At 53.5% G+C, this 12,373-nt stretch overlaps 6 protein-coding genes and 1 non-coding gene across 7 annotated transcripts; 2 read left to right on the plus strand and 5 right to left on the minus strand.

Annotated features, from left to right (window-relative positions):
• Window positions 1-144: 144 nt before the first annotated feature.
• QC762_301280 (uncharacterized protein) lies at window positions 145-2,842 on the minus strand (the record flags this gene model as incomplete). Its single annotated transcript, XM_062888438.1, has 3 exons — window positions 2,301-2,842; window positions 1,848-2,243; window positions 145-1,790 (listed from the first exon to the last, which is right to left on the minus strand). The coding sequence occupies exons 1-3, from the start codon at window positions 2,458-2,460 to the stop codon at window positions 145-147; spliced, it is 2,202 nt and encodes a 733-aa protein (XP_062744242.1). The 5' UTR covers window positions 2,461-2,842.
• A 58-nt stretch (window positions 2,843-2,900) lies between these two features.
• QC762_301270 (uncharacterized protein) lies at window positions 2,901-4,542 on the minus strand. Its single transcript, XM_062888437.1, has 2 exons — window positions 3,402-4,542; window positions 2,901-3,342 (listed from the first exon to the last, which is right to left on the minus strand). The coding sequence occupies exons 1-2, from the start codon at window positions 4,073-4,075 to the stop codon at window positions 3,231-3,233; spliced, it is 786 nt and encodes a 261-aa protein (XP_062744243.1). The 5' UTR covers window positions 4,076-4,542; the 3' UTR covers window positions 2,901-3,230.
• On the plus strand, window positions 3,475-7,583 carry GLN4 (Glutaminyl-tRNA synthetase). Its single transcript, XM_062888436.1, has 3 exons — window positions 3,475-5,989; window positions 6,065-6,788; window positions 6,839-7,583. Exons 1-3 carry the CDS (start codon window positions 4,836-4,838, stop codon window positions 6,917-6,919), a joined length of 1,959 nt encoding a protein of 652 aa, XP_062744244.1. The 5' UTR covers window positions 3,475-4,835; the 3' UTR covers window positions 6,920-7,583.
• A 289-nt stretch (window positions 7,584-7,872) lies between these two features.
• Window positions 7,873-8,761, minus strand: QC762_301255 (uncharacterized protein; the record flags this gene model as incomplete). The annotated part of the gene is made up of 3 exons (XM_062888435.1): window positions 8,344-8,761; window positions 8,107-8,305; window positions 7,873-8,073 (listed from the first exon to the last, which is right to left on the minus strand). Exons 1-3 carry the CDS (start codon window positions 8,583-8,585, stop codon window positions 7,873-7,875), a joined length of 642 nt encoding a protein of 213 aa, XP_062744245.1. The 5' UTR covers window positions 8,586-8,761.
• A 301-nt stretch (window positions 8,762-9,062) lies between these two features.
• QC762_0048250 lies at window positions 9,063-9,144 on the plus strand. The gene has a single exon. It is a non-coding gene; the product is annotated as a tRNA-Ser (tRNA).
• Window positions 9,145-9,257: 113 nt separating this feature from the next.
• Window positions 9,258-10,395, minus strand: QC762_301250 (uncharacterized protein; the record flags this gene model as incomplete). The annotated part of the gene is made up of 2 exons (XM_062888434.1): window positions 10,090-10,395; window positions 9,258-10,020 (listed from the first exon to the last, which is right to left on the minus strand). The coding sequence occupies exons 1-2, from the start codon at window positions 10,263-10,265 to the stop codon at window positions 9,258-9,260; spliced, it is 939 nt and encodes a 312-aa protein (XP_062744246.1). The 5' UTR covers window positions 10,266-10,395.
• Window positions 10,396-10,795: 400 nt separating this feature from the next.
• On the minus strand, window positions 10,796-12,105 carry QC762_301240 (uncharacterized protein; the record flags this gene model as incomplete). Its single annotated transcript, XM_062888433.1, is given in 3 exon segments — window positions 10,796-11,153; window positions 11,207-11,977; window positions 11,993-12,105. The coding sequence occupies 3 exon segments, from the start codon at window positions 12,103-12,105 to the stop codon at window positions 10,796-10,798; spliced, it is 1,242 nt and encodes a 413-aa protein (XP_062744247.1).
• Between the last annotated feature and the right edge of the window lie 268 nt (window positions 12,106-12,373).

The following is a 12,373-nucleotide window of genomic DNA, read 5'->3' on the forward strand; positions in this document are numbered from 1 at the left end:
AGAATTACGGAAGAGTTCTGATGCGATATGTCGTGCGGACGATATGATGATATTGACTAAAAGAGAATGGATTGTATTGAACAAACCAAAAGTATGCGCAAGAAAACGTCGATGACAGCCCGGTTTGTTGGAAAAACAGAGCACTTAAAGAATCGCCTTCATCCCATGGACGGCCATCCACCCCACATCATCCACCGGCGCATTCACCTTCCTGTACTGTTCTGGCAGCCACGGACCGTACACAGGCAGCGGCGACGGCGTGCCTGGCCTCGGTGGACACTTGCCAGGCTCTGTTCGTTCTATCCCCCCGGCAGCACACCCCGCCCCGTTGAATGCCGAATCAGCAGCAGCCTTCCACACCTCAGACACATCCCTGATCATCGGCTCCGTCCAGTACAGCCGGCAATCCGACTCCTGCACCACATACTGCGCCGGCAACCCGTCGTAGATGTTCTGCGGGAAAATCTCATCCCTCGCATTGACGGCCGCCGACGTGCTCCTGTTCACCGGTAACGAGGAGTATCGCGAGAGCGCACCAGCCTGGAACGGATTCCCGGCCCAGGGTAGGTAGGAGCTGGCATAGTCGTAGATATTTTTGTACTGCAGCACTTGCGCGCCCCTGACGCCGCCCACTCCTTGGATTAAACCCGGCTCCGGGAGGCCACCCATTGCGATCGACTTGACATTGGCCTGCAGGCTGAAGAACTCGGAGGTCACCGCGCAGGTAGAGGCGCAAGTGCCGTCGTATAAAAGAACAATGTTCTCGGCGAAAAAGGGCTGCGCCAGGTTGGTTCGGGCACCATAGCCGGTCACCTCGATGCCTAATCCAAAGGTCGTGTTGATGGTCGTGAGGCTGTCATAGAGGTTCCAGCGCAGCAGTGAGGTGTAGGGGGTAGATTTGTAGATGTGCGGGTAAAACTTGGCGTCAAACGACGGGAAGAGTTGGTTGTGGAGATCGAGGTCGTAGCGATAGTTGAACCAGTTTTGGTAGTTTCGAACGAGATTTGCGCTCGGCTCTGTGTAAGGGTTGACACCGGCCACGAGATCACTGATGATGCTGGCAAGAGAGAGAAAGCTGGGGTCTTCTTTGAACCGGCTCAGTCCTTCCTGGACGATGGAAGGGAATAGCTGCCTGAAAAAGTCGTAGCCCTGGAGGATATAACCGCCGCCATTACCTTGAAAGTCGATAACGAGTTTAGTCTTGCCTTCTTGTGCTGCTAGTGAAAAGAACCGTTGGCAAACTGCCTGAAATTCGGTAGGGGATCGAGGCTCGAAAGAAAGAACAGCGATGACTGCCACGTCTTCGAAGCCATCACCCTCAAGAAAATAACCAGAGACGACGCCATCCTGAGTGATGATCACAGGCTTTGGGTAGCCAATAACAGCAATTCCCCCATCTCCAGCCTCATCAACCGGGCTTTCTCTGATAGTAGTTGTATTGCCACCGTCTGGATTGCAGAATTTAGCGTAATAAGAAGGGCCGTCAACCACGCCGGTCATGTCAGCTTTGACAGCAGCAACATTCTCCAACGAGAGAGCGGTACCATTCTCAAACGTGAACGTCGTGTTTGGCCCTGGGTAAACGTATCTCACTCGGCCACCCTTTGCAAAAAAGCCCAACGGACTCCCCACCGCAACAGACGCCTTTTCGTAAAACATGCTATTATAGGCGGCGTCTGGATCTCGGTTGTAAGTTGCCTTGTATATGGTTTCCGCCACGTAGGTAGCTGCATCAACGCCATTGATGAGGCTGACTACCGACGCAGTCTCTGGAGATTCGGTAATATCCTCTGGTCAGTAGGTCGTCAGCAAGGCTGTCAATGAACTCGCCCTCCTGAGATAAATACCATAAATCTTAATGACTGGCAGCGAGACCCCATCCTCACTGACGGAAACAAGAGCGCGTTGTCGCCTCCATTCAAAGACGCGGGTTAAGGCATCTGGGTAAAAGACATAATGGCCATCATGCCCGGGACAAAACACCGAGACGTATAGATCCTCCTGAAAATCATACTCGTTGCCGTACATGTCTTCCTCCAAGTTCTGGCGGACCTGCGCCAATGCAGAAAACATATCGAAAGGCGGAAAAAAGTAGCCCTCGGGCGGGTCGGCTTTGTAGGCCGAGTCACTCTGCCATTCCAAGTAAGGCTCAATGGCATCGACAAGCTCAAGAGCTTCCTGTTTGTGCAGCGGGATAGAGTTAAGACACTCGTAAGCCAACTCAGCTGCTACAGTCGGAGTTGCTTTTGTCCAGGCCAGTTAGTCATCGATTCTGACCTGCTTCAGTGGGAAAAACATACCAGATGGGCTGAAGACCTGTTGGGAAGACCAGGAACTGCTTACAATGGCGCATGGTTCAGCAGTGGAAACTGAAGGGTAGTAGTCAGTCTCACAGCCCTGGCACCTAGAGACTACCAGGAGAGTGATAACTGCTAGTATTGTGTGCCATAGTCGCATCATGTCTGGTCATTGTCCTGGGGTTGGGCGAACCATTGGGATGTCGAGGCTTCAAGAGTAGTTAACGGGGACAGAACAGGCGGCCAAGGACAGAAACACATGATGGCTGTTATAACGAGGACCTGACGAAAAGCACCCATGCTCTGCGTAAAGATGCTCATGCGTTGCAGAAAAAGGCAGCGCGCCTGCTGAGGCTCAGGGTTGATGCATGGTCAAGCTGGCAGTGGACAGAAGACAACTAACTGTGGGAGTAGGTACATGGACCTTGGTGCCACATCGAATGGAAGCCCACAAATAGACAGCTTTCTGAGAGGAGATGTTCCAATGGTGCAAGGCAGACTGGATGGGGGACTGGATGATGCCAAAGGAACAAGTTAAATCGTCCCAGGTTGCTCCGTTGTTGTCTGTGGTCTCCACAAGCATCAACTTAAGCCATTTAGGGTCTTGGCGCCAAAGCATAACCCTGTCTTTACACGTGCACATGGGAAGCAAGAAAGGTAGAGTTCACCCTTGGGTTCACGTTGACCATAGCGAGTTTCAGTCTTGGTATTGCAAGCACCAAGCTGTCAAGAACGGACCTATAATACTAACGCCACACAAGATAATACCCGAGGACCGTCTTATGTTGTGCCTCTAAGCCACCCACCCACCAGTTCCAAGCACTGAGCTACCAATTACGCCCTCCTCCCAAACATGTCTGGGAGTCACTTTTTTTTCCGGAACTCCGTGAAATCTACCACCTGTTTTTGCCTTATTCTCCTCCTTAGCCATGCCTATCTCTTGTCGGCCTCTTCGGGATCCACAAGGTCCGATGTTGGGACGCTGGGAAGCTCTTGTGCGACGGCATCGGATGTTGAGTCTTCGGAAACAGGAGGAAAGTAATGTCTGTGTATGTTCGTCAGCACGTTGGGGGTAGTGCTTGGCCAGCATGTGGAGAAACTTACGGGACGAACTCGGTGTAAGCATCCACATCCTTCTTCTCAAACGTAACAAGTATTACCTTATCAATCTTGTCCCCGTCCTTCCCGGTCAAGAATTTGCGAATGGCACTCAACGCTGCGGGCGCGGCCTCCCGACTTGGGTAGCCATATATACCGGTGCTGAGTGCACTGAAGGCGATTGTGCGGCACTCGTGTTCAACGGCGAGCTCCAAGCTTGTTGTGTAGCAGCCGACCAGCAGCTTCTCGCTCGTGTCATGATCCGCCGGGTCGTAGACGGGGCCGACAGCGTGAATGACCCTGTTGCATGGCAGGTCATAGGCGTCTGTGATCTTGGCTGAGCCAGTCTTGCACCCATTCAACTTCTTGCACTCTTCGTACAGGCCGCGGCCAGCTGCCCGATGAATGGCACCGTCTACGCCGCCGCCCCCGAGAAGGGAGCGGTTGGCGGCATTGACGATGGCATCGACGGCGAGAGAAGTGATGTCGGCACGGTACACGGCAACACGGTCGTTGAGAGATTTAGAAGGGGGAGGGATCTCGGTCGGTCCCAAGAGAGTCTTCACAAGCTTGGTGTCAGCGGGTGCGGCTGACAGCTTGTGGAGCTTGTAGAGAAGGGAGACGGAGGGGATGTCGGCAGCCTTGAGGACGGTCATCTTGCCGATATGCCGAAAGGGCATAGATGTTGTTGATGTTGGGGAAAAGACTCAGCAAGTTGAGGTGCTGGGCAAGGTGAAAGTATGGACTAGGACAGGTAAGGTAGGTTGCGTACCCGTGGCCAAGCAGGTGAGCAGTGCGATGGGAAAGCTTGAGCAAGCCTACCTATCAACAGATGCGGGGTGGTGGCCGTTCTAGAATCGCGGGGTAATTTTAGCAAGCGGGCATGCAACGGACGGGACCAGGCGACAATAAAAAGTCATAAAATTCTCGAGCTCCAAACTGTCTGATCTAATATTCTGCGACGGGAGTAGTATATGGCTGATCGTCGTCTCAAGTAGTCAGCGATCCCCCATAGCCAGGCCAATAATGGCTGTCTCTCTGCTCCCTAGCTAACGTCCAGTGACGTTGACAGCCCGCACAGGTGCAGGGCACTAGAACACCATCGGACGGCCCGAGAGAAGATCGACATCTGGCCGGTCTCCAGCAGAGAGGGAGTCACTGAGGTCTGGAACCTGGGAATTCCGTGGTACCTCAGCTTATCTTATCGCGCCGAGACACAGCCAGAGGCGGGACAAGGTGGGGTTCCACTCAGTGTCAGATGGACCCCTCCAAACACCCCTTTGTGGCAGTGGCAGTTGTGCAACTCCAAACATTTTACTGACTCACCCGGCGATAACGCTGTCACATCGCCTCCACTTCCAGTCAGTCTTAAACGTCTGGCTCCGTCCCATCGACTGCGCGCCTTCGTTTTTCTTTCAATCGAATCAATCCACCGCTACCATGGCTGACTCCATCGCCGATTCGACGGCCAAGCTCGACATCACCGACGCGCCTACCGCGCCCGATACTGCCCCTACGGTCGACAATGCCCCAAAGCTTCAGCTTGACGAGGAGACCGGCGAGTGGGTTTCCAAGGGAGAACTGAAGAAGAGACTGGCAAAACGCGCAAAAAAGGCGTCGAAGGACAAGAACAAGGAGGCAAGCAATGCTGCCGCGCCGCCAAAAACTCAGCAGCCGAAGAAGGAAAAGGTCGAAGATGTCCCAATCGACACGGATTCCATGTTCAAACAGGGCTTCTTGAACGATGTTTACAAGGAGCGTCCCGTGAAGCCAGTTATTACCAGATTCCCCCCCGAGCCAAACGGTCACCTACATATCGGTCATGCCAAGGCAATCGCCGTCAACTTTGGCTTTGCCAGATATCATGGAGGATATACCTACTTACGTATGGACGATACAAATCCTGAGAGCGAGGAGGAGGAGTACTTCACCTCGATCGAAGAAACAGTCCGTTGGCTCGGCTTTGAGCCGTACAAGATCACCTATTCAAGCGACCACTTCGATACCCTATACGCGCTCGCCGAGAAGCTGATCGAGCAGGGAAACGCATACGTGTGCCACTGCGACGACCAGGAGGTGAAGAAGCAGCGCGGTGGGGAGAAGGGAGCCAGCCCTCGTTACCGATGCGAGCATGCCAACCAGTCTGTCGAGGAAAACCTCAAAAAGTTCAGGGCCATGCGGGACGGCGAGTACAAGCCCAGGGAGGCTTTTCTGCGCATGAAGCAGGACATCAATGACCCCAACCCCCAGAATTGGGATCTGGCGGCGTACCGAGTACTGAACAAACCTCACCACAGGACCGGTGATAAGTGGGTCATCTACCCCACCTACGATTTTACCCACTGTTTGTGCGATAGCTTCGAGAAGATCACCCACTCGCTTTGTACAGTCGAGTTTTTCCTCAGCAGGACGTCGTACGAGTGGCTGAATCAGAGGCTGGTTGAATATCAGCCTATGCAGCGCGAATATGGCCGACTGAGCATCGAGGGTTCCGTACTCAGCAAGCGCAAGCTGAAGGAGCTTGTCGATAAGGGGATCGTCAGAGGCTGGAACGATCCCCGATTACACACGCTCATCGCTATACGCCGAAAGGGGTGAGTGAGAATTTCGATTGTCATGTCCTTCTGACGCCTCTTGAGTTTGAGTCGGATATGCTAATGTGTTGATAGCGTCCCACCGGGTGCCATCCTGGAATTCGTCAACGAGCTCGGCGTAACCACGACGAACAGCATCATCCAGATGTCCCGCTTTGAGCAGACCATTCGGCGCTACCTTGAACGAACAGTCCCGCGCTTGATGCTGGTGTTGGACCCAGTTCCTGTGGTCCTGGAGTCAAGCGAGTTTGAGGGCACTGACCTCACCGTCCCCTTCTCACCCAAGAACCCGGCCATGGGAGACCACAAGATCAAATTCTCGCAGACTGTGTACATCGACCGCTCCGATTTCCGTGAGGTCGACAGCAAGGACTACTTCCGCTTGGCCCCAGGCAAGACGGTGGGCTTGCTCCAGGCACCCTTCCCCATTACCGCCACAAGCTTCACCAAGGATGAGACCACCGGCCTTGTGACCGAGATCAAGGCTGTCTTTGACCGTTCTGGCAAGAAGCCAAAGACCTTCATCCAGTGGGTGCCTGCTGAGAGCGCTGGGTCCAAGAGATGCGAGGCCCGCATCTACAACTCCCTTTTCAAGTCCAATAACCCAACCGGTGCCGAAGGTGGCTTCTTGTCCGACCTTAATCCCGATAGTGAGATCATTTACCCGAACGCTCTTGTTGAGTCTGGCTTTGATGAGGTCAGGAAACGCGCTCCTTGGCCCGAGGCTGCCGGCGAGGACAAGCTCGGCAAGGGCGGTCCCGAGTCTGTTCGGTTCCAGGGCATGCGTGTTGGCTACTTTGTAAGTCTCCTCGTTTTGGTGGATATGCCTGATGCTAACCTGAATCCTAGGCCATGGACTCGGATAGCACAGATGACAAGATTGTTCTGAACCGGATTGTGTCGCTCAAGGAGGACAAGGAGAAGAGCTAAGTGGATGGAATGACGACTGGGCTACTTTATGTTTCAGATTACGCAAGTTTCTATAGATATCCCTAGCATCATAAATAGAGTTAGCCTGTGACCCCGATTTCAGTAGGCCTTATTTCTCACCTATTCCCTCTGCATCATGGTATGATGTACATGCGAGCGGCCAGGCAGCGAGGGACTTGCCCCACTTCTAATCAGGTAACCTTCATCATTTGGCAAATCATCGGCATCAACTATTACAGCAAGGGCTGATGTGTTCATGTCCAAAATGTCTATAAAGCCGGACGGCTGTGCCAATTCCATTCGTCAAGCTCAATCTTTACTTCCCCTTCAGCACCACCAACATGACCGTGACGCACCCCCTCGCGACCTTGCCTTTCGAAACTTTCGGCTCGATTCTCGACCGCCTCTCGGGGAAAGACCGCATTTCTCGTGCAGAGACAAGTCATTCTGTCCGCCAGCGTCTCCTCCCCTTCCTCTGTCACACACTCACCTTCTCCAACGCCCAGGTCATATCCAATTCCGCCCTGCTCGCAGCCCAAAGCCATGGGAAGTATGTCAAAACCCTCCGCTTTGTCGGCTACGCTTACAAAACGGACGACATCATGGATACAGACCTCTGGGAGCGGCCCATTCTGCACCGAGACAGCAGCATCATGTACGTCCCCACGCACTGACGGCAAACCTGATGAAGATGCCCCGGACCCGGACAAGGACAAGGACTCGGAGTATGACAGCGATGAAGCACGGAGAGAAGAGCAGGAAGACGAAGAGTGGCTGGACGAGCTATGAGAAGATTGGACTTCCCGCGGCTCTATATGGGAGGATTATAGCCCCCGTCCTCCACGGGACCAACTCCCTCCAAGCGCCATTGCCCTTTTCTAAGCTGCTCGCGCCAAGGACCCAGACAGGCTGTTCCCAAGTTTAGAGACGTTCAGCATCAACTTCCCGCATGACTACTCGCAGCAGGCGGACTTCATCCCCTGGGCCCAGACGGCATATTTAAGAACCTTGAGAGAAGCTGGGACGACGTGTTGAGGCGGGAGTTGAATATCATCATGCACCGGCTCTGGCGCAACACCTTTGACGAGGTATCGAAGGGTGGCGGCATTGCGCCTCGAAAGTTGATCCTCGAGAACTGGCACCCCCGCCCGGTTCTGACGTTCCAGTCACAAGAGCGGAAGAACTACCGCTCTATGCTCGAGTCTTTTGAAGTCCACCTCATGACCTCCACCCTCGACGGCGGCCGCGCACGCAAGATGATCACTCGCACCGGCGGGTACGTCCAATCTGTCCGTCGGATGGGCGAGTTCTTTTTCCGGCACATGGACGGTCTCGAGAAATTGACCGTTTCCATGGGCGGGTTGGGGATGCCCGCAGACTCCCAGGCTTCGGTGATGTTTGGAGTGGCAAGACACGGCGTCTACATGTGGGGGCGGCACAGAAAGCCGCCATGTTCCTGACTTGATGCCATGCTTGAAGGAAAATAACGCACAAAAACATCTTCATCAACCGGGCAATCGTCGATTTCATCGTCAGCCGCAAAAGCAGCTTGAACAGGCCGGCACTGGGGAACGCGCAGGCGCATCAACCCAAACATCCGGCGCGGATGTTGTGGGGGTCTTTTTTTTGATGCCTTGTGCGGCGTATTGGATACATACCCCGACATGGCATTGGCGGAGTTCACATGCACGAGCTCGGTGAATAAACTAGGGGATAACAAAGTTGCCGGAGAGGTATTGAAGGATATGAGGTTCCCATCAGCATCAGGGGCAAGAAGTGCAAGGAACTGTTGAAGATGTGGATGAGGGTGGATGAACCGGGTGAGGGTTATGTTGAGAGGAGATTGTTTGGATACGGGAGTCAGATTGGCTGCTTCCAGGTCGATCCCAAGGCCACTGCCCGGTCAATCAGAGGAGGGAAAGACCTGGCTGCGTACGCCCGGTTTGTCGTGAAGATGCAAGAGAAGAGGGTGAGAGACCGGTTTAGGGAATTTTCGGTGATGGCTGAGGAAGTGTGTGTTGATGTCTAGAGTTCAGTCTGGTATTTCACATCTCTCATTCCCTTGGTGCCCCCGAGTTGTGTCAGGCCTGGGGGAAAGCAGTACACTCCACATAGCCTACCCCCGCATCACTACTCCACTCCAGGCGTGGTGGCAGAGTGGTCTAATGCGCAAGACTAGAAATCTTGTTCCTTCGGGAGCGTCTGTTCGAATCAGGCCCACGTCGAGTTCTTTTGTCTCTTTTTCATATTTACCGCATCTCTTCAAAAGATCATGCTGCATGAACTACCACCTATTTTCATTTTTACCCTTTCATCATTCACGAAAAGCTCGTACAGGCTACCAATCAATAAAATAATCCACCCCATCATTCACCGCGCTCGCCCCAACACTGCTGTGGTCCTGCCCTTTGTACTCCTTGACCGCCACATCCCTCACCCTTCCGCTCCCCTCGATCCTGTCAAACGCTTCCCGCGCATACCGCGTCATCTTGAACGGCTGGATAAAGTTTTTGCGAAACTGGAATTCCGCCTCCGTCTCGGTCCTCTTCCGCTGGGGAAACTGCTCTATTTCCCCGTAGGTGATCATCACGGCTGGTTTGGAGAGCTTGGACGAGGTGAGGTTGGACGAGTAGAGCTCGCCAGGAATGTCAATTCCGTTTCCTAGTCTTGTTGTTATGTCGTTTAGCAGAGAAGCGTTGTTCCAATCCAGCGCGGGGGAGGCGGAGAGGTAAGTGTCGAAGTTGTTGGGGTTCTGAATCAATGACCAGAGAACGAAGAGGCCGCCGAAGGAGTGACCGTAGAGGGCGTCGCGGGTGAAGTTGATGTTGGGGAAGACGGTTGATTTGACAAAGGGTCGCAAACTGGAGGTTAGAAAGGCGAGAAAGGGGTCGGCGCCGGAGGGTGGGGTTTGGGGGGTGGAAAGGGGAGGGCGAAAGTCGGTGGCGCGTTGGGAAAGGTCGTAGACGGAGTCGGTGAGGGGGTAGCCGACGGAGATGACGACCGCGTCGGGCTGGGAGAAGGAGACGGGTTTGCGGCGTTTGAAAGCTTCCGAGGCGGTGCCGGCTAGGGCGTTGCCGTCAAGGACATACCTTTCATCCAAACTGTTAGCAACGTAGTGGGCCTGGAATAAGGGGGGGGGGAGGGGGGAAGGGTTCAGGGACAATGTTTACATGGACAGGGCAGTTTTGTTGGCGACATTGCGAGACGACCATTCAAAGGGCCATGACACTTGAATTTGGTAGGTGATATTATTGACTGGGTTTGTAGCATTCCAAAACGCAGCATTGGGCAGAATGGTAGCTGGCAGAGGAGGAAAAGGGGTGAACGACCAGTTTGTTAGCGACATTTTGACAGAAGTGGGATGAGAAGCAGGAACCTGTGTGAAACTGAACCGCTTTCGCAGGTCTTGGTTATTTACACATGATGAAAACTCGTCTTCTTCATAACCTGTGAATTACTCTTCCACTGCTGATACAACACCGGCCAAGCGGGGTAAAGAAGCCCGACTGAGCAAATGATGTGAGCTCTACCTGGGATGAGAACATGCCGTCTTTGCAGAAGGACTAACGGTATTTGGACCAGACTTGATGAGGCTTCAGCCATCCACCAGATATGAGCACGTACGATAAAATGAAATGACAATTTCATCAACGACACTCTAAATACCATCTTCTCGAGGCAAAAACTTTAACAATGAAATACATTAACAGGCCAAAATATAAAACATATTATGCATTCATCTTCCAACACCTCGCCTGCTTTTCTGAGTAAACACAGACAAGACCAAAAAGACAAAATCATATCGTTACTCATCATCGTCATCTCGTCATTCCTCATTTCACATTCTTCATAGCCACACAGACCACACCCCCATGTTCAATCAATAAACTCCAACACTCTCCACCTCCACCCGCTCAGCAACTTGATGTCGTCATCCTTGAGGACATCCCCGTCCCTGCCATTACTGGTACTCTCCACCTTGTTCACCAGCTTCTTCAACCGCTTGGAGGCCGTCTTGGCCACTCTCAGCGACACCTCATTTGAAAAGATGTACAAAACGGCAAAAACAAAGAAGGTGACAGTCGTCAGGCCGGGCCTGTGACCTTTGGTTGCGGCAAGAATGCGACCGAGCAGACTCTTGGACTTGATGAAGGCATACTCCGTCCTGGTTTTGGTCTTTTTCTCGCTTGAAGGTCTGCGGAAGAGCTTCTTGACAAGAGGGATAAAAGTGCCACTGTGCATATTGTTAGTGTGGTCTTGAAGACGGAACACAAGAACCGAGCTTACAATATAGTGCCAACAATCCACCTTCTCCACCTCTGGTCCTCGGCGTCTTCCACAATTTGAATCATCTCTTGTCTCAGGCCCTTGAGATAACCGAGGACGGTGGCTGTCTGGGCTCTGATCTTGTCTGAAATCTCATCGTAATCTCTTCTGGTGCCCTTGGATGCGATCATCTTCCTCTGGCGTTGTAGGTTGGCGAGTTCAATAACTTCCTTCTCAGCTTTCTGGCGCACAGATTTGAGGGTGGGCTTGTAGTAAGAGGACTGCACCGCGAGAGGTAGCGGTGTTGTCGAGTGGATTGGTAGTGCCCCATGGTGAGGAGGACCGGACAGAGGCGCAGGGGGAATGTAGCTCATGCCAACACCTGAAGTAGCCGCTGGACCGGGCATCGATTCAACGCCTGTCCCATAGTAGGATGCAGAGGCGCCGTTGGCACCCGACACTGGGGGGTAGTTGGGCGAGATACCGGTGCTGTGGGAAGGGAGAGGGTAGCCTGAACCAGGAGGTGGACGGCCATAGTCATGGCGTGGTGGATAGGACGAGTCTGGACCTTGCGGAGGACGGTAGCTGTCGGTGACGATGGGATAGGGGTCAATCGAGCCGTTGGGTCCGGTTATGGGAGCAGCGGCGGTAAAGTAGGAAGCGGCTTCTCCAGTTGGGGCTCTGTCATCACCGCGGGCTTTGTCATCGCCACGGTCTCTGTCGCCGCGATCTCTATCACCGCGATCTCTGTCACCACGGTCTTTGTCAACGCGGTCTCTGTCAACGCGGTCTCTGTCAATGCGGTCCCTGTCAACACGGTCTCTGTCGCCACGGTCTCTGTCACCTCGGTCCCTGTCGCCTCGACCACGCTTCCTGTCCCGGTCGTCGGGCGGAGTCAGTGGCTTATCGGGTCTCTCCATGCTGGCGGTGTCAAAGTACTTATCATCAACAAAGCAAAGCTGGGAGAAACAAGATATTCACACGGAAAGATCAAGAGCAAGATCAAAACGATGCAACGACTAAAAACATGACATGAAACCACATGGGGTGAGGGTAAGGGCAATTCTTTGGCATCTCAAATTCGAGGTGGCTGGGAGTCGGGATTTTTGGGGCATTTGGGGTTCCGCTGTGGCATCCGATGTGGCACGGGCGCAAAGCACAAAGGCAGCTGAAAAGGGAGCTTGGGCC

Source organism: Podospora pseudocomata, chromosome 3, assembly GCF_035222375.1.
Source record: "Podospora pseudocomata strain CBS 415.72m chromosome 3, whole genome shotgun sequence".
Lineage (NCBI taxonomy): Eukaryota > Fungi > Ascomycota > Sordariomycetes > Sordariales > Podosporaceae > Podospora > Podospora pseudocomata.